General features: G+C 39.1%; 1 protein-coding gene across 3 annotated transcripts in view; it reads left to right on the forward strand.

The window, feature by feature from the left end:
* The window catches only part of ADAMTSL3 (ADAMTS like 3), a 172671-nt gene extending 153207 nt beyond the window's left edge, over positions 1-19464 (forward strand). For all 3 annotated transcript variants that reach the window (XM_071568538.1, XM_071568539.1, XM_071568537.1), the window contains exons 24-31: positions 6881-7063; positions 9061-9180; positions 9974-10186; positions 12424-12607; positions 14962-15166; positions 16104-16213; positions 16802-17016; positions 17542-19464. In XM_071568538.1, the coding sequence (XP_071424639.1) occupies positions 6881-7063; positions 9061-9180; positions 9974-10186; positions 12424-12607; positions 14962-15166; positions 16104-16213; positions 16802-17016; positions 17542-17651 (1340 nt within the window). In that variant the 3' untranslated portion in view covers positions 17652-19464. The remainder of the gene's footprint in view (positions 1-6880; positions 7064-9060; positions 9181-9973; positions 10187-12423; positions 12608-14961; positions 15167-16103; positions 16214-16801; positions 17017-17541) is intronic.
* Positions 19465-21185: the final 1721 nt, after the last annotated feature.

Raw genomic sequence — 21185 nt, forward strand, 5'->3', positions numbered from 1 at the left:
TGAATGACTGAGAGGAACAAGGGGTCAAATTTACAGTGGAGAGAGGGTAGGGGCCCCAAAGACAGTTTTGGGATTTGTGATGCTCAACATTTTTAGAGTTCTCAAAAAGAATGGGAGCAGTTAGTTGACTACAACTGTGAATAATGAAGATTTATAAAGTCTAGTTGGATGTTAAGCTTTGAAAAGAGTTGCCTCATACACGAGTCACATTTAATAACTAAATGAGGGCAAAGGATGTTCAGAATTGATATTTGCAGAATAAATGTACATATAGAACAAATAATCCTAAAGATAGACATATAGACCTGGCTGTACCTGAAGACTGCCACTTAGAGCTGTGAAGTCATGGGGGATGGTTCCAGGGGAACACCAACAAACTTGCTTGTTGCTGGCCATAAAGGCAAATCAAAGCTAATGGCAGAGGAATGGACGAAAGAATAGAAAATATAAATTGGCCATTACTTGAAGCTCTGGTGAATCCTATTTGCAACTTGCTAATCTCATCTGAAAAACTATAGCAGTGCCAGAAGAGGTAGAGAGAAGAGCAGTACTAGAGGAAATAGGTTGATGGTCTAAGGGCTACTTCTGGTCCTGGAGCACAGGAGGGTATTTTGAGGAAGATTCATTCAGTAAATGCTGTGACTTTTGTGCTCTGCCTGCACATCCCCAAGTGCTCATCACTGGACAATAAGTGCTGTTAGCTGGACTTCAGGTCTAACTAAGGTTAGCAATTCCTGTGTGCTTTTATTTCTGATGAAATTTTATTTTCCAATCCCTGCATGTGTATGTACTTTATGAGGATAAATGTCTGGGTCCTTGGTGATAGAGCACAGTTACTCAGTAAGGTGAAAGTATAATTACCACAGCTGGGCAAAGCAGTCTCTGCTAACAGTGCTGAATTGTGGAATTGCCCTAATGAACACCAACCAAATCTTTGTTGGGGGTCGACTACAGAATTCAGCCTAGCAATCATGAGTTGCCTAAATATAGTTGCTGTGCTTTAAATGCCTGATTTTGAAAAATATTAGCCTTAAACTTCTGCAGCTGGAAAAAAGATCAAGTTCTCTTTCAGGTGACAGCCAGAGAACTAAACAGAACCCGACAGAGCTGTAGCAAGAATGGGATGGGAAGGGGTCTTGTTTGGAAACCCCTTTAAGGAGGTCACCAGATGTCGGTAAGAATATCTAAATCCTGCCAGATGCTGCTACCAACTAGGAAGTGGGGCTGGAGAGGTAATAGCTCTGGAAGACTGTGAGAGAAGGGGCAGTATCTGAGGGCAGGTTGGGGGATCACACCAAGTGCCAGAATGTCCCATGCTGGTGCCCTATCAAAGGCTGTCAGTCCTGGGGAGGTGGGCAAGGTTCATATAGGTAGTTACAGTAGCAACAGGGTTTAGGCTTCTTAAGGCTCACTACAAGTTGATTGCCCAAGCAGAGTTCAGATGAATACAAAGGCAGTTTGTGAGAGGAAATATGAAGATTTATCAATCTAAGCAGTTGCTTTGTAAGTTATGCAAAGTGCGCTGAAGGTGTTAGTGAGTTCAACAAAAATAATAATCAGATGACGTTCATTGTGTATATTTCTGCCCCAGAAGTGCTTCCTCTGAAAGTTGACATGCAAATTTAGCCTATGAAGTTGGGTAAACTTCAGGGAAGTGCACCAAAATGTGCTTTGTGCCAGCACAGTTCTGCCTTGCTCTTGAATGGGAAATACAGAATACTTTATGAGATTCTACATAGCTGGGGGGAAAATTTCTGAAGACATATCCAATGTTTTAGAGCAACTAGTTAGTAGGCCAAGATTTTTATGGTGTGTAATATTTCACAGGGCTTTCAAGGTTGGAGGAAATTTGTTTTTGAACACTGAATATTTTAAGGGCACCCTATAGTGCAGATTCCTTTTTTTTTTCTTTTTTAAAACACATGTTTTGCAGTCCTATCCGGAGCTGGAGGTTTTTTCCATAACATTTGCTGTCCCAGGGCCACTCAAGGATTCTTTCATGGAACACTGAGTATTGTAGATCTGCTCCAGTGCTAGTGGAAAATAACCTGTGTTTGAGGTCAGAAAAATAGATTAAACTAATTTTAAAGTTTTATAGCCACTTAGGTCTATAGCAGAAATTTTTAAGAGGATTTAGATCCACTGCAAGAGTAAGATTTGCGTTTTAGGGTTTTTCTAAGACTAAGAAGGCCCAGGTTCAGGAATGCATCTTTGTTCATGAAGGACAATTACAGCCATCTTTAATTTTAAGTCTGCATTTAATTGCATTCCCTGATAGGAATGGGTTTAGTCATACGCCTAAGTGCTTTCCTGACTTGGAGCTGTAGAATATGATTGTTTGATTCCGCTATTAACTGAATTAAGTGATAGATCTTCTATTTGAATCACTGGGATCTGTGTTGCACTCAGGGATTCTGAACCTTTGGCATTTTGCAGGGATTGGTGCCTTTGGGCTCATCCTCAGCTGCATCAGTGTGGAGGGGGAAGCTGCAGGTTATGTCTTACCTCTTCCCCTTTCCATGCTGCCTGGGGATCAAACCAGGAATTCTTCAGCTTGAAAGTCTTGCTACAATTCTGTCATGGAAAAGGCTCTCAAACACAGTGTGACAGTTATTTTTGTTCATTTAAAGTCCCTGGGAAATGAACCTGTATGTAAGGGAGAGTTAAGCAGCTGCAGTAAAATTCGACCTTGTGCACAGGACAAATACCTCTGTGAAGTCCTAAACTGTGTCCCAAAGCTAAAATATAATTTCAGCTCATTTAAGAAAATAAAACAAAGCAAAACTTGATTTTAGCTTATTTTTGCTTAGTTTAGTTTCTACTTGGATAAAAAAACAGCACTTAAAGCTCTTAAGGTTTTATTTATATTAGTGCTAAAGGGTAAAGAAGAGGTTTTAGGCCTTAACTACTTGCCTTAAAAAAAAAAAAAAGCTTTTGATGTATTTTGGTGGTGTGCTTGAACTCTGTCCTGCAGTTTCTGTGCAGGAAAATTGGTGTTTTTCACAGTGCTACTGTAAGAGTCTTGTTACAAGAGGAATGTGAGAATTGTGTATTTTGCCTACTTTTTCACAAGAGCTGATAGATGAGACTTAGCTCAGTGTGCAGTGCTGCATTCCAGCAGGGAAGGGAAAATCTTATCTCGGGAGCAGTAAATATGGAGTCTAACTTCTAAAGGAGCAGCTCTGAAAATTTGCCTGCTGGAAACTTCCTCACCTGAAATGTGCTAGTGGTGACTGGGCTGGGGTTGTGCTCTGGGCTGGGTTACAAGATGCAGTTTTGTGCAAAGCACTGTTAAGCAAAAAGGTAAATGCAAACCTAAAAATAGTTTTTTTAAGTGTCCTCCAACAGTAAGAATTTCTCCCGATAGGAATTCCAGAAATGAGAGTATAAACAAGAACTCTGTCTCTCTTGAGAGTTATGGTGGCACATAAGCATTTTTCACTGGCCATATGAACACAGATAAACTGAAGCTGTCCAGAAGACCCTGACATGCATGTGCTGCTTTGCTGAGGAATGCAAAGGAGTTGGACTATAGGGATGCCTCTGTTCCTCCATCTTTGTCTTTAATCCATTTCTAGGGTGTCTATCAGGAGATGTGATAGCACCATACCATCAGTCATTTTTTCTGTCTGTTTTCTCTACTGTATCTCTCTGGATGCACAACTCTGAAAGCTTCATATCGCATTTGTGCCCTCCAGTTTGGGTTCCCTGAAAGGTTCGAGGCCCCTTATTTCTAACATACAGCTGTGTCCTGAGTGCAGAGCATGCAGAATCCTGTCCCCCTCTCATCCTTTCACACTCTGCTCCAGCCTGTAATAGGTCCCTGAGCTCTTATCTGAAAGGAATCTTCTTTTTTTTTTTCTTAGCTCAGGGCTAAAGCTGAGGATTTGCCTTAATACTCTTAAAGACAACCTGACCAAAAAACTGTGAAAAGGTCACAGAAAGAACTTGATTGCAAATACCAGTTGTTCTTACGCAGATAATCCAGTATCTCCCAGTCTCACTTTCAGATAGTGAATTGGTCACCACATAATAAAAAGGATGCGGGAAAGAAATGGAACAATGAAATGCAGAATCTTGAAGGGCCCTCAAAATCATCATAAGGTCAACTCAGAGGGGCTCAGCACACAGTTCACATAACAATTATTAACTCTTAGATAAAAAGGTTCATGATAGTTTTGGGTAAAATACATTGTAGAAGTGTTGTGATTATCCCCACTACAATTTTCAGCTCAAACAACTCACCTTTATGGATGTACCCTGAAGGCATCCAGGTAACATCAACTCCACTTCAAAATGACAGTGTGTGATAACTGTGTATAATGCATCGTATTGTATGTCCTGTGATGAATTTAACTGATAATTTTCCATGGGTTTCCCCCACACATGCTCTTTACCTGTAAGTGCCAGCACCCCCAGGATCACCTGGGTGGGTTCATTGTGCCTGACAGATGGACTGGCTGTTGGGCTGTCATGTGGGGCTCTGTCTGCACTTCTGCTCCTCAGACCTCGGATTTATGTTTCTGTGCTCACATTATTCACTTGAGTAATGGTCTGATTTACTTGTGTGTGTGGTATTACTCACTTGTTTCCCCTAAAGAGAAATATATATACAGCTCTTTGGAGAAAGAAAGAGGAATCATTTGCTGTAACTTGTGTTTAAGGTGTGTGACAGATACTCTATTTTAAAGTTAAAATGAGTGACAAAGCTATTCTGCAGATTTCTGTAAACTGAACTCCAGTCCAGGTTTTAAAAGGCTCCACATGTCTCTGAATGGGATATGGGTAGAAGAATAGAGACAGGGCAATTTTTCCAGGATAAACTCTAGGATAGGAACCAAGTTTGGAAGAAAAATATGTTACTTTAGTTGAATCCCAGGAATGAGCTGCATTTCTAATGTCATGATTGCAGAGGGAGGACTGTATCCCGGGGTGATAGTGGGCTGATGTTTGATAGAGGCTCAGGTTAAAAGTTTAAATTTGAACCATTCCAAATGTCTTTGTGTTTTGTGGAATTTGACTTTCAACTTTTATAATTTAGTCCCATCTCAACTGTGCTACTTCTGGCTTCTTTTTGGCTCTGATTGGTCTGCTGGCTTTAGGTGCCAGTGAGGGTCATGTGGCTGCAAACTCACTGCCTTAGATTTAAACAGCTCAGCATCCTCACACCACCTCCCAGCCCATCTGCATAGTAACTAAATACTCCTGAATGGCCGTGGAAAATACACTGTAAAGGAAAAATATGTCTGAGAATGATACACTTTAGCCAGAAAGCTGGGGGAAATGGAAAAAAGACCCTTAAAAAAGACCTCTTCCTAATTCCTAAAGGATTTTTCAAAGTGGCATAAAGCTTCTTCTGGAAACTTGAAAAACAGCCTGGGTTTTGGGCCCTTGTGCACTCTGTAGATCTGTACTTGGTTTTATGCATCTCCATTACGTAAAATACAAATGTATGAGTTCAAAAGCACCAAACAGCTTCTAAATTGTCAAGAATAAAATCTGTGATTATGCAGAAGAGTTTTTCTCTCTGCTGCCTTTCAAGACAAAATGGCAGGGGGAGCCTTTTCTTTTAGTGAAATAGCAAGTTCCAAAAAATATGTCTGGTTCCTATTATAGGAAAGGAAAAACTTGAGGTGTGTGTTGGAAGTGCTAAGCCAGTGATTGAAATGCTAAAGTTGTTCCTAAAGGCCACTGCACATCATGAAGACATCATCTGTAAAGTAATACTGCCCAATGATCTGTGAGGAGAGGAGGCTGAATTAGCATTGAGTATGTCCTGCCTTTGGGTCAGCTGCTGGGGCGGAACTGGGTTTGGTCAGTGAGCTCTCACCAGAGTATTTAGCAAGAAAGGGTTCAGGTGAAAGACAGTTTACCTGCTCTGACTTGTCTCTTCCCTGCACCTTTTTGTGCCCCTGTGCCACATACATCAACCTACCCAGTGGCATCCCAAGGATTCCAAACTTGGAAAGAGCATTTCTGCTGCAGCAGCTCAACCAGAGCACAAGCAATGAGGCGCCGATTTGCCAACTAGCAAAATATCTTTTTAAAGGCAAATGTTTGAGGAATATAAAACAGTAGAAGTCCTCCCACTGGTACTGTGCCAGTGGAAAAATCATCTCATTATAAATAAATGTCCGAAGTAATTTATTGATTAAAATTTAAAATGGCAAGTTATCTGCAAATGCTGAGGTTCTCACAGTTCGAGAGTTACAGCAGGAATGATGATAGACCTCTGGTTTTCTACACCATGGTACCTGAGATTGCTCAACAACTGAGCCCATCTTTCTGCTCCTTTCCCTTCACACTGTGTTAGAAGTTGTAACATTTGCAACTTGGACAAGTTTTCAGAAATTTTTTGGCATCAATTGGCCACATGTATTTTCTAATTCAATCGATAAATATATCCTTTTTTTCTTCAAGAGAGAAACATTTTCCCCCTTTATTTTTTCAGTACTTTTGATCAGAAATTAAATATTCATTCCCTCCTTCATGTATTCTGGGAGACAATTTGAATGTAAAGGATCTGTACAGATCTTTATGTCAATTGGTCCTGACTGGGTTTAATGGTCTCACATCTCTTTCAGCAGCAAGCACATTGTGCTAGTGGGACTGGTAGCAGTTTTTAAAGCTGCCATGAGCTTGGCTTACAGTACTTAACCTTTAATTTAGTGAGATGCTGAATTATTAATCAGGTTCACAGCTGAGAAGTTTTCTTGTGAGTGTGAAAAGGTGCTTGTTTTGCTGCAGTGTTGTTTCTTTTGTTTTCCCTCTCTGTGAAATGACAAAGAATTTGGGATTCTTGGTTGTTACAGCAGCAGTTATATATCTATGGTAAATATAAACGCTGTGCTTATCTCTGACAATTACTTGCATTTTAAAGGTGTTCCCCAGCCAAACATAACATGGTTGAAGAAGAAAGATGTTCTACAAATCAATTCCTTCTTGGTTTCAAATGGCTCTTTGTTTCTGAGGAATGTTTCCTATGAAGATGCAGGGACATACACCTGCAGAGCAACTAATGCTCTTGGAAAAGCTGAAGCTGCATCTGTTCTCCACATAACTGGTAAGTGCTAAATGAGAATTCCTTACTGATAACAACAGTGAGACACTTTATAATCAAAATTGAACAATAATATAGTTGGGGGATACTTAACACTTTATTAGGAATTTGGAATTTTTGATTGCATCTGACTCTCTGGGATCTGTTCTCCGTTTTGTGTTTCCTGTAATGTGGATCTATGTACAGATGTTTTGCCTGGTGACTTCAAGGTTGTTCCATCATCTTGCTTCCAGGCAACAAATATCAGCCCTTAAACTGGCTGACACATTTGAAACTAAAACCACTGTCACATTACATTGCGCCCAGTGCCTTTATCTAGGGAAACATGGCAGGCTTGAGTAATAAGAAAAATTTGCAGGAAAACGAAAGCAAAGACTGGTTTTGGGATTTAGTTTTTGTTTTGTTTGTTGTATTTGGTATTTTTAATTATAGAGAACAGTAAAATGTTGGAACATGGGAAAAAAAATGTGAATATGAACAGTTAACTCTCAGAATAGAAAATATAAAGAAAATCTCCATGAAAATGACCCTATTGTAAGTAGATTAATAATGTAATACTGGATAATACAATCTTGCCTTGCAAGTCACTCCAGTTAATGAATCATTTGGCTGTAGAGATGAGTCTTCTCACCACTTTGCTGTACAAAGAGCAGCACAGCTCCCCATGCCCAATCCTGCTATAAAGCTTTATCTCGGGCACACATAGGGGCAGGTTATAGATGTTGGGTCTGTTGGCTGAGGAAGATGTTCCAAAGATGTAATACAAGTCTCTGTGTGAGGTTAAGTGTTGACTGAACCTGCCTTCCTGGTTTCAGTTTTCCTTGAGTACATCAAAACTTTGGATGTTTCAAAGAGGAATATTGTTATGATGGCATAACTGGAAGATTGCTCACTAGAGTCAGAACTTCGTTTCTATTCCTGGTCACATGACATTACCTTGACTAAATCTGGAATGGTTAGGAGAGGGCCAAAATTTGCAAGCTTTTGCCTGTGCAAGACTGCAGTGAAATGGGAGGACTTCTGCTGTCAGGATTTGCAGATTGCACTGGCTCAATATTGTCTGAGACAGTGTCACGTCAGTGTTTGGGCTTGGCTGCAGCATCTACTGCCTGAGCAGGGGCAGCCCAGCAGCAGCACAGAGTCTGTGCAATAAAAGGTCCTAAAGCCTGACAAGGCACCCATCTTTTGCTGTTGGGACTGGCACCCCATGGTTTTCTGGAGCCTTCTGTCCTGGTGTTTACAGACAAGCAGGAGGCTTAGTACTGACATTGCACACAGAGGTAAAATGTTGAACCAGCGTAAAATAACCCACAGAAGTTAGAATGCAGCAAAAGATTTAAACCCATCTGGAGGAAGAATCATGGGTATTATGGACATTCGTTAAAAGAGAATTGGTGACTAAGTGGTAGGAACTGTATGTTATTTACAGATTGCCCACATTTCTGGCAGTTGTTCCACTGCCATATGATAAAAAGGAGGAGTTGCTATAGTGACAGGCATTTGATTCTGCATATGCCGTGCAATCTGTATGCATAAAGAGATTTTAAAAGATTTTCTTCTTTTTTCCGTTGTAGCTCTTGGTCTTAATTCCATCTAATGGAACAGAGAAATTGACCTGATTTCACTGAAACAATGACTTTTCTTTAAATTTTTGTATTTTAATGGCTTGTAATGAAACAATAAACAACACTGTCATGAAAACCAGGAAATACAACCTGTAAATCTTGTTTTTACACTAAGTATTACAGGCCTATTTTTCTAATAAATTCAATAAATTTGATTAATTTAGAAACTTTCATATTAAAAATAATTTCTGTGTTTCCTGTTTACATATTTTAAGTTTATTTATTAAGCAGTCACAAATGAGATTGGTCCACAAGAATTCCAAAGTGCTGCTATCCTTCTGCTTTGTAACTAACATGATGGATGTTTTGATAAGATTTTTTTTAGCATCACAATTTAATTATTGTTAAGAAGAGATCTTATGCATTGTGTTACAGAGCAAAGATTTACAGAGAGTAGCACTCAGTTATCAAAGGGAAGCAGAAGAAAACGTATTCTGATGGCATCTGGAATTGGTACAAATGTCAGTGTGGTACCTGGAGATCCACTAAGAATAGGTGTGTTGTCTTTTCTGCTTTGTCATTTATGTGATTTATTTATTTCATTAAGTTTGAGGGGCCCCCATGAAAAAAGTGAGTGTAATTCCCAAGCGTTTAGGTTTGGTGACCACCTGGATTTCCTTACTCTACCTCAGCTTTCTGTTACCATAGAGGAGGCCTTAGAGTAAGACAAACAATAAATGTTTCAGAATGGTGACCTTTTAGGAACCTTGAGGTGACTCACTGTGACACTATAGCTGCATAATTGCCCTTTGAGCTTCCCTTGAAAAAAATGGGAGGGGATTCAGCTGGGCTGTAGAAATATTTGGGGTTTTTTTCCCTGTCTAAGTGAAGGCCTCTATTTGCATCCCTGCTTGTGCCCAAGGAGTGAAAATGCAGCAATTTCATTCAATGTGTTTATGATTCCTTTCCCAAAGAGATTTAACTCTGTTAATTAAAGAAACTCTTTAATTATAGACCTATTTGCATATTGTAGAATCTGGGATGAAATCTTCATTCCATTTAAATGGTCATTCCCCCTCATCCACTTTGTTCATATGGAAGTTAAGTTTATAAGAACTTACTGAAAGGGAAAATATAAACAAGTAGGGCAAATGTAGCATTGAGCTGATATCCCTCAAGGGTCAGTCAGGATTTTGGGTTGTAGCTCAGACTTCAGTGAATTTGTGCCTACACTTGTTTTTATTTAGAATGGTAATGTCTTTTATGTAGAACCACACAGTCAAATGTAGTTGTTGACAAACATTTCAATGTGTCTAGAAAATCCAGCTAAAACACTGCTGCTTTGTAGGTTGCCCAGTGCTGCCCAGCTACAGAAACACAGTCCACTGGCTCTTTGGAGACAATCCCATTGAGGATGTTCAGGCCTTGGAATACCGAACCCTGGCTGGGGGTCGGATCCTGGAGGTGAACACCAGCTCCGGACAATTTGCTGGACAGTTCCAATGCTGGACTTCAGCCAGTGCAAAACTGATGTCAGTTTGGGTAAATGTCAAGAAGGAAGGTTTGTGGAAAATTATATGAAAATTCTTGAATTTTAAAATATACTCTTTCACTCTTAAAAGACTTTCCTGAAAATTAACCTGCTTTTAAGCATTGAAAGTAATTCACAAATATATGTTTAACTTCACATATGTGAATAGTCCCATTTAAGTCAATAGACAATGTCCATACTCAGAGCTGGGATATGGGAATTAATGTCCAAATGTCATGTGAGGCTTCTGATTTTTTACTTGTATATCTGAGAAGCTGAGAGAATGTGTCTTTCTGCTTGAACAGTTTTAAATCAGGTAGATTTTATCAACGTCTCTTTCAACAAATGATAGAAGCTGCTGCTGTGATAGCTCACTAAACTGAAAAAATCTGACTTTGAGGTCATCTTTGGAAAGACCTTCATTATAATAAAAATAATTTTAATATAATTGTCATAATGCAGCATCGTTGCAATCAATATGGTAGTGATCTTATTGCATCACCTATAAGCATATTGATGCACAAGGGCACACTGCACACGCACTGATTTCCACGTTGGGTTTTCATGAATGTCTTGTAATGTTCTCCAGTGTAATGCACTTCCACAAAACCACATTAGTAGTTAGGAACTTTGATCCTCCTAAGAGTCTGGCTGCAAAGCGCCAAACTCCCTCTGACATTTGAAAAAAAAAAAATCTGACTCGTCAATGCCCAGGGAATACAAACCAGATTGACAAACAAGTATCTGCTGAAACAGAAGGTTTTGTATGTGTTTTATCTCTTAACCTATCAATATGATTGGGCTTGCGGTGTATGTGCAAAGGGCTCAAGCAGTAGCATCAGATCCCCCACACTCTGTATGAGGGTGCTCCCAGTGATTGTTTCATGGGTGATGATGGTTCTGGTGTGTCTGGGCTTACAGAGTCAGTTGCATTTGCAAAGTAATTTTTCTGAATTATATCTATGATCAAAACATTCATTTTTAAAATAAAAATTAAATAAAAATAATAATTGCTGAATTAATTACTAAATCCTAATAGAATTTATCAAAAAAATAAGTTCAGTCCTTGGTCCTAATCTAGAGCTCCCTACAGTTAGAATTTCTGAAGAGATCTAGCCAGGTAGTGAGGTATTCACCTGCATTCTGGTTGCCCAATCCCCTTTCCCTGTCAGGTTGCTCAGTATTTTGGGGTGATTCCATATTCTAATTATGAGCTTTTACTCTGATTGACGCTTATGTAAATACTTCATCATGGCAATACCAATACATTTGTGAAACTGCATAATCTCCTTTGGTGGTTTTTGCACAGCAGGCATATTGAGGGCACTTCTGAGCAGTATCATCCTACTTAAACAAACAATACAGTCTCTCCATCATTGCTGCAGTCAGTACATTTAGCTATTTCTACTTTGAAAAAGACCCTTTTGTATTATTTTAAGAAACCCAGAAGTAATAAGGAAACATTGAAAAACAATAAGTTAAAGAATTCATTATGTGCTAGAAGAGTGAGCCTGTGGACACAGCTGGTAGCTATCAATTATTCTTGGTTATTATAGAAAAACCTGACTCCTTCTGTGATCACATAAAGATCTGTCAACATTGCATGGTACTTCATCTTTTACCAAGTGTCAAAAAAAAATTGTGGAGGAAGGAGTAAGTGAGGAATTGTGACTACATATAAAGGTAGTAATTGTTAGGAGTGATCGGTTTTTAATATAAAATGCTCTTTAAAACAAATTCCTTTTTCATCTTGCCAGATGCCTCGGTGGCAAATTACTTTTGCATTAAATACTTCTCTGTAGTTTAGTACGAGATTTTTTTAAATCCTGAAATTATGTGAGGTGTCTGGAGTAAGATGAGTTCTCTTCAGAGTAAACTTAGTGTAGAACAGCAGGAAACCTGGAGAGCCTGATTTACAGTTTCCTTTTTTTAATGCTCATTGTATAAAAACGTTATGAAAGTTTTAATAGAAGCTCATCAGTTCCTACTGTGAGCCAGGTTCTGCCCTTCATATGCACATATGCTGATCCCATTTGCCTTCTAGAGGGCTTGATGCTCATAGGTGAGGACTGAACTTGAGGGGAAACTGAGTGGGACGAAATTCTGCTTTGGCTCATGGTCCCTTTTCATAATGCTGAAGTATTTGCTTTTCTACAGAGGTTGCAGTATCTATCCAGCCTACAGAGTGTGCTGCCAAATCAATCAAAATATGACACAGTTACAATGTACAGTGCCTCTCTCACACTGCTTCCAATTGCATTTCTTAGATTATACCTGGGAATATGCCGAGTGGAGTCCTTGCTCTGCTTCCTGTGGGCATTCAGGCACCCGCTCCAGAGGGCTCCAGTGCATGAACGCAGAGAAACAGCAAGTAAATGAGTCACAATGCAGAGACCTGCAAAAGCCAGTGATTTTTTACCAGTCATGCAACATAGAGGACTGCCCTGCCAGGTAACCTCCTTTGTACTCTATTTCCATGTGCTCTATGTACATTAAAAATGCACTCACAACCTCCTGAAATTGTCTCTGTGTTTATGCTCTGAGTCTGAAATTTGGGGCTTATTTCATCAGGAACACTAAAACATGAGAGGTATGAAAATGATCACAAGCAAGTAGGGAAACACTTGATTCAGCTGTCTAAGGAAGATGTGAGCATGTCTTGCAGCTTCCACACCTCAAGAGCTGAGACAAAACTCTTGGTGTTTAGAGCAACCAGGATACTCTGTGTTACCTGCTCTCCTTCATGCCAGCAGAGCTCTGAATAGGATGTTTATTGTGGAATGCCTCATTTGTCTCTAATATCCCTCACCAGAGTGCTCCTTGCATGTCCTTCCCCGACAATTTTCTCACTGGATCAGCTGGGGCACCTTGTGATCATGGGGCTGAAAACATTTGTACTGCAGACACCAAAGCATCTGGTTCCAAAGGCCAAAACCTTAAACCTAGACCACTTGAGCTGCACTGAGCATTCCAGCTCAACAAAATGTTACCCAAGGTTATTAACAGGAAACCCCATAGGAGTCCTCAAAACAAGTGCTTTCTGTTGCTTTAAGGACTTGGCCGTCACTGTCAGCAACATAGAAATCTGTGAGGGATGCACACACTTTGGAGTTGTCCCTCACTGGAAGATGTTGGGAGCGAAGTATTAAGACCTTAACTGACATTGTGGGAGGGCATCTTGCCAGTATGTTCTAACTCTGTTCTAAATACAGAAAACATAGCAAAAGATTCATATCAGGAAAGATTTGTTTATATTTCATTATTAGCAGCCAAGAAACGGATCATCTTAAATTGTGACTAAACTCCAGCCAGCCTGTAGAAAACAAACATTTTGCCAGTGGAAAGGTACTGAAATAGAACGGATAGTTTGAAACACAGATAAAGTTGCAGGTTTCCATCTTAAGCTACAGCCTTTTGCAGCAGATGACATGAGGATACAAGGGGGCCTGGTGCTCCCCTGGGCAAGATCAAGCCTTTCAGTGAATTGCAGGGCATGACTTAATCACTGGACCTGGAGTATTCACAACAAAAGCATGTTTCATATGGCTAAACAGAATGGGAACTGAATTGTCTTTTAAAATGCTTTAAAATTTGTTCTGCTTTTTATTTGGCTTTATGTATTGACCAGTGGAAGCGAATTGTGTGTATAGTAACATTAACTCTGCCTTGAGTTATACATGCATGCTAACATATAAATTGTTTCTCTTTTATGAAGTATTCCATGCCTTCTGTACAGGAAGAGCATCCCAGATGCCTGGAAAATAGCCCTGTGTCTGGTTCATGGTGCCTCTAACTTCTTTCTCTCCCTGTGATTACTGACCAGGGAGGGAAGTGCAAAATGTCCAGACTTCCCTTCCCATTTCCACACTTACTGATTCCTGCACAACCTTCTCATCCCAAGGCAGCTCTTTAGCAAGTATCCATAGCATTTATAAAGACTTTAGACATACAGTCAGTGCCACGGACCTTTATTGCTTAAAGTGTTTCCCATGTGTTTAATCACTTCTCTCTGTCACAGCAGAGAAATACAGTTCAGCAAATATAAGGGTTTGAGTATGTACTTAACTTGTGCTTTGCTGTGCATGAGCTGCACCAAATGTTTGCAAAAGTACTTGAGTTTTAAGAGGGAGAAAAAGACAAGGGTGCCGACTGTAAAAAATTAATCTTCCCTGAATGGATATAAGCTGTTTGACTGTAAGAAAATTAAATAATTGCTGAAGAGAATAGAATATTTTTCCTGTTATCACGGTTGTGCTACACATAAAGTCCCATTCTGTATTTGTAGCTTAGATTTATGAAAAGATCAGCTCAAAGAGATTGTATTACCACCTGCTGCCTCCCCAGTGCTGCTGTTCCTAGCTGCCCAGACAGACCAAGTCTTTGCAACTTCTAGTCAATAAGTAACATGTTCTGCTTGAGCCATTATATAGTGAGATCTCAATGTAACGAATTTGGATGTGTTATGACACGTGTCACCTTAGTAACGAAATTGGCACCATTTATTTTATAAATTATGGAAAAATACACTGTCCTTCCTTCCTTCCAAAATGTCACATCGAAGGGTCTGTAGGGCTTACCTAGCATAAGTTTCTGGTAACAAGCAGTGTAGCTTCTGTTAGCAAATATACTAAGACAACAATTAACCACATTTACAAGGTCTTGCTTAACTGAAGAAGCTGATTCTGACTGTTCTTACATCCAAAGCTTGCAATGAGAGATACTTTTGATTTTTATTTGCAAACAATTGCTGTGTGCTACCAACAAGTTTGTGCTAATTGCTATGAATTTGTCTGTGCAACCTGCAGGTGGGTGGCTGGTCCGTGGTCTGAGTGCTCTGCATCTTGTGGCAATGGGTTTCGCCATCGACACCTGACATGCCAACAAGTGAAAGCCAACGGCAGTGAGCTGGCACTGCCCCCAGGGGCCTGTACACACCAGGAGCGGCCGGGGGGAAGGAAACCCTGCACAGGCCACTCCTGTTCAGTGGGGCCAGTCCAGACACAGGGACAGGTGAGTTACAGCATTTGTCTAGAAACTTCATGTATTATATAAAAGTGTGTCAGTGTCATCATGCCACCGGCTGAACATCTGTCCTCTTGCACAGGGGAAAAACTCTGTGGCAGTCAATGAGAAATACTGGTTTGGGCTTTTGTTTTTTTATTTGGGATTTGATTTTAGTTTTGTTTGTTTTGTTGGTGGTGGGTTTGGGTTTTTGTTGGGTTTTTTGTTTGTTTTGGTTTGGTCTTTTTCATTTTGTGATACCTGAGCAAGTTTTATTTGTTGAATACCTGACCCAAAACCAGAGTATCAGCTTCAATATATTTTATATGCTAAGCCATTATGATGTATTCCATTTTCCAAGCTGGAATATTGCTTTTATTGCAGTCTTAAAAGAACATCGTTTGCACAGCTGTAGTTGTGAAGTCCCCAAAAAAGACACATGAATGTGCTTCAACAGCTGTTGCCATATTTAGTGCATAGAACTGTTTCCTATATTTTCAGTTTCTTCCTTCATGCAGTAAACTTACGTTCACATTGATTCAATTTTTATAATTATTAACATTAACTGGCAATAATATTTATTATTCAAAGGGCAAAGTAATGGATTAGAATTACTGTTGCCACATTTCTGATACAGATTTTTAGTAAGGCGAGTTTATGATTGTCAGAGCTACAAAAAGAATGCTGTAGCAGTGGGGATGTGACGTGTGAGAGCAGACAGTGGATTGAGCTTTAGGAATAAGCAGCCAAGTCAGTGTCTTGGTGAAATTGTACACAGAGAATCCAGAATACCTAGACCTTATACAAAGTGAGGTGTGATAGGACTGAAGAAGGAGAAAGAATTATGGATGGGCTGTGTAACTGGTGACTGCCTAGAAGGGTAATTCTGTTGTTGTTAACTTGGTTGTTTTTTTTATCTCCCCTCATCCTTTCTCTCCATTTTCAGTGCTCTGGTCGCTGTGTAGGCCGCCCTGTAGGTTTACAGCATCGTCATTTTATATGTCAACTTCGTAATGGATCTTTGGTGCCAAACTCTTCTTGCGATGAAAGAAAGAGGTAAACAGTTTCAAGAAATTACAAGTTAGATTCTTTAGATGATCAAATTAAAGGTACAGGATTGTCAGTGTAATATAAATATGCAAATCCTTTTGTATCAAACACAACGGAGGGAGGTGCTAACAGCCATCTCTTGTAGACACTGGATGAATTGAGGAACCCAAGCGAGGTTGTGCACGAAGAACTTGGAGCACCCAGTATCTTTCAGGGTTGATTAAGTTTTCCTAAAACACTTCTACTCCAGGATTAAGAAACTGGTTTAAAGAAACAAGGCCTTGTCTTTTGTTCTCTTATGAGTGAGAAGGTGTGATGAATAAGCACACAATTAAATACAGGAAATTCAACTGATATATTAAAAAAAAAGGCAAACTGGAACAGGTTACCCAGAAAGGTTGTGTAGTGTCTATTCTTGGAGATATTCAAAACACAGAGATGATCTTGAGGCACCTGATCTAGCTGGCCATGCTTTGAGCAGGGGGTGTAGGCTAATCAGTTCTAGATGCCCCTTCCAACAGTGGGTATGTCATTCTGTGAATAAGGGTGTAGCACAAAGGCAAAGATTTAACTGCCACTTTTTTCCCTCCACAGGCATCCTGTCAGAAGAAACTGTTCTTCAGAGGCATGTGATGTCTACTGGTGGACAGGCCCTTGGAGGCCTTGCAGTGTGGACTGTGGGAGTGGATTTCAGTCGAGACGAGTGTACTGCGTACACAGACAGAACAACAGACCTGTGGCTGATCAGTACTGTGCATGGAGGAAGAGACCAGTGACCTGGCAACACTGCAATGTCACATCCTGTGACAGTATGTAAATGTTTATTTAAATATGAGCATAGTCATAGTTTGTAGCAGTTATATTAGAAAGTGACTCACAGTTGTACACTAATGATTCTGCAAGCATTTGATTATACATCAAAGGTAAAACTATCCTCTCCAAGGAGCACTTCATAGGCCTGGGGTTACTTTTCTCTAAGTAGGCCAGTTTGATATTAAAGCCTCAAAAGCACTTTTAGAAACAGGATATTTAGGAAGTTGTTTTTTGCAAACTTCCCTACATGACTGTGCCAGTTGTGACTCACAAGTCTGTGTGCAAGCTGTTAATTCCTCCAAGATGTGGTAGTGTTCTGAAGCAGACAATAAGTAAATGAATGCAGTGAAATCACAGACTATGACCTTGCTTAGCTTTGAATCCACTGTTGTCAGGAATGCACAGTAAAATCATTAGAAAGCTACCAGGAATCCATCAGTTGTTTACAATGACAGTGACAAATTCTACTATTTCTCTTCTGTTCATTATAAAGCCTTGTAATGTTTAAATGTATTTTTCAGAAGGCGAATGCAAGGATACAACTCACTACTGTACATTTGTAAAGCAACTAAAGTTGTGCTTGATAGACACCTACAAACAAAGATGTTGTCAATCATGTCAAGAAATGTAAGTCCTCTATGACAAGTCCATGATGCTGCAGTGAAGAGATGAGAAGAGAGGTTCATTAACTAATGTGCTCCAAGTATATACCTGTAAATGAGATATAACAGTTAAATGGAAATGGAGGCTAATGAAAAAACAGTATTGCAGATGGATGTGCTGGACAGGGTATTTTTTCTGGGAACTTTTATTATTCACTCTTTGCAATGGAACTTTTAATGTTTTAAACATTTTCATGTCTGGATTAGCAAGATAATATCATGGCATATGATCTGTAAAATTTTACAGGCCATCACATTATAGTTTTATCTGGGGGAAAAAAGCATTACCTAAAAGCACCAGATAGTGCTTACTGTCCTTAATTTATGAGCAAAAGTCACAAAAATGCTTTGAAAAATTTTGAAATGCAGCAACTATTGACCCCTAGGTTTTAAATTTTTGTATTCTATTTATCACATAAATTTATAGAAGCTGTGGCTTGTAGCTGTAAAATTTTTGGCAGCAACCTCATTTTCATGGACAGCTTGAGCTGAAGGGTTGATCTCACAGGATATATTTTCCTGATATGAGTTGTGTGATGGATACACAGAAGTAGATTCAATTTTTCATGCTTGTATTTCTGTGTATGCAGTAAAAGACACTGTAGATGCCAGTACAATTTGCAGAGCCATTTTGAATAAATGAGGTGTCATTTTTATTGTTTCTGTTCTATTTGCAGTCTCTGAAGTACAATCAAAGTTCTGGCATGATTAGACTTTTGTACTGATATTAAATTAGACAGAAAGCTTCCCTGTCAGAGCCATGAATGAAACATTTGTGATCACTGTTCTCTTCCACATCAAGTCAAATGCAGAGCCAATAACTGTCCAAACATGGCTGTCAGACTTCCTGTCTTGAATAATCATTTTATTTTTCTCACTTAAAGGGAAAAATATCCAAGGAGGTATTACTAATTATGAAGGTAAACAAGTGAAAGAAAGATATTTTGACCAGTTTTCCATCAAGATGACTTATCATCATGATCATTAACCACCTGAGTATTTAGCAAATTGATAAATTCTTATTCTGATAATCCTGGGTAAATTATTTTCCCTATTGCAGATTGTCTGATTCGGGCTGTAAGCAGAGGGAAGCTCACAGGAGGTAGAAAAGAGATGTTTTTCTTTTGTAGTTTCCAAACTGCTGCTCATGTTGGAGGCCTGAATGCTTGCATTGACTTGGCTCTTGTGTTCCATCCCTGAGCTGTTACAGGCTGGTGAGTGGCTGTGCTGGTAGAGCAGCTCACACGCAGCATTCCTGCAGAGGGTTTGGATCACTGAAAATGAGGTTAGCACTACTGTATAGAAAATGTTTAAGGAGGACTCTTTTGTCCAAGGCTGACTGCAAGGAGAGGATATTCCTGATCATTACCTTTAAAATCAGCAATGGGTCTTGATTGTTTAAGCCGTTTTTTTAAATTAAAATAAAACATTTGTAAGATACTTTTGTAGATATTTATTATCTGATTTAAAAGTGCAATATTTTGTTTTGTACAGTGTTTAATAAAGATTTTTGGACATATATTTTTTCTTATTACTAAAATTTCTTACTCATGCTTTCCCTTTATATTTAAGGTTTTCAAATGTTAACACACAGCATTTTTTGTTGCGTTAACTGTGTCTTTGGTTAAGTATGCATGCTTTACAGAGCAGTGCTGTAAATGTTTCTTACTGCAGTTGGCATGACATTCCTCTGTAGATTATTTTATTCTTTCTCCAGTAACTGAAGATTTTAGCTTTCTTGAACGTAGTTTTGGTATTTCTGAAATAAAGTATAATTTGATTATTCCACACTGTGATTACCCAGAGATTGTTTATTACTATGATTTCCATGGTAACCATGCTTTAATTCTTGGTTATTTTATCAAATTACTATGCCCATAATTTCGGGATTTTTTCAAAGCCTCAGATTAGTTGTTATTTTTAACAGTTCATCAGATTCTCAGCTTCACTACAGTCTGGTTTACACTGCTATTAAGAGTCAACAGAGATGTAACCTGACTGAAAAAGTAGGAAGAGAATTCACCAAAATTCAAATAAGTCAGCTCTGATTCACTAAAATCTAGTATCAAGATTCTTTAAAAGGTAGAATAAAGTTACATTTCTTTGCTGAGCCTTCAGGTACTGCACCAAGCAGAGTTCATTTAGATCCAACAGAACAGTCCATGTTTTATATTTAGTGAGTGATGGGAATAGCTCTATGAAAAGTTGTTTCAGAATATTCAATGTGGGTAATAGTCTTTAGAAAGAAGAGTCTCATAAATATTACAAAAAATAAAAGCCTTAAAAAACTTTATTAAATAGAACATACAGGTTTAGCAATGGAATGGTGGTGTTCCAGAGCTACCCTAGATGGTAATATTGGCAAAAGTGCATGAGTCTGTTTAATTTTCCTTTTGCTTCAGCCGTGCATTCATTCTGTGCAGTCCTTAAAACAAAGTACAGATTCTATAGAGCCTGCTGCTGTATGGCAGAGTGCATGGAAAGCTCTTCTAGAATAGCAACTCAATCCATGAATAACTGCTCTGCATATACATCTTGGTTTAGCATGACATCATAAAATGCTTTTTTAACAGCTGTTATTTTAAAAAAATATTAGTTTTCCAGCCTGCTCGTCATTTGGTCTGCATTTCAATAATACGTTGTTTATGAAAAAGTTGACGTCAAGTATAGAATACTGTCTGAAGCTTTATGGTATCATTTGATGCTTTTCCTGGAAGCACCATCAATATGTTGTGGCTCTTGCAACTGTAAAGTAATAAAGGCTTCTCTTTTTCACTATTAAACTGAGGAGAAAACATTGAGGACAAAATGAAAGGGAATATGCCCCTCCACCCTGAAAGTCTTCAAACACATCTGCAGAGGAACTGTTAAATGTATGTGAATATGCCCTCCACTTTGTCTCAAAAGTTCTGACCCATGCTGGTAGGTGACAGCAAATGACTTTCCATTACTTAGGGGAGGGAGATGACTTCAGAACTGAAAAAACAGCTGTGAAAATTAAAAAAAGCATCTGGGCTCACTCACAGAGGAAGAGCCATTTTGAGCAGAACATGCAGGCACACATAACTTCATGGATTCAGGTTGCATTTCTCCCTCCATAGAAAAGAGAGCTGGAAGGCATTAGGAGCTTCTGTAAACTACTCAAGTATCACCAGGATATGGATCTGAGTAGGTGTGATTGTGCAAAGGTTTGACCTTCTTTTTTGCTCAGTTGTGGCCAGAGAATGATTAAAAAGGGTGTTTGTACTTTGTCTTCTGTGGTACAGAAAGATGACAATGTATTGGACTTTTTCCTATCCTGCTTTTAGGATCTCACAGATTGTCAGATTGTCATCTCAGAGTGTCCCTGTTCATTTACATTCTGAGGCACATGAACAATCTTCAGAGAGAAAAGTATAACAATTGCTGTTTCATTAACACAGTAAGTCATATTACAAAAACACAGCATGAAGAAAAAAATTACCTAGGAGTGACTAATGCTCTCATAATGTCTGGATTTCTCT

This window comes from Pithys albifrons, chromosome 13 (assembly GCF_047495875.1).
Source record: "Pithys albifrons albifrons isolate INPA30051 chromosome 13, PitAlb_v1, whole genome shotgun sequence".
In the NCBI taxonomy this organism is placed as follows: Eukaryota; Metazoa; Chordata; class Aves; order Passeriformes; family Thamnophilidae; genus Pithys; species Pithys albifrons.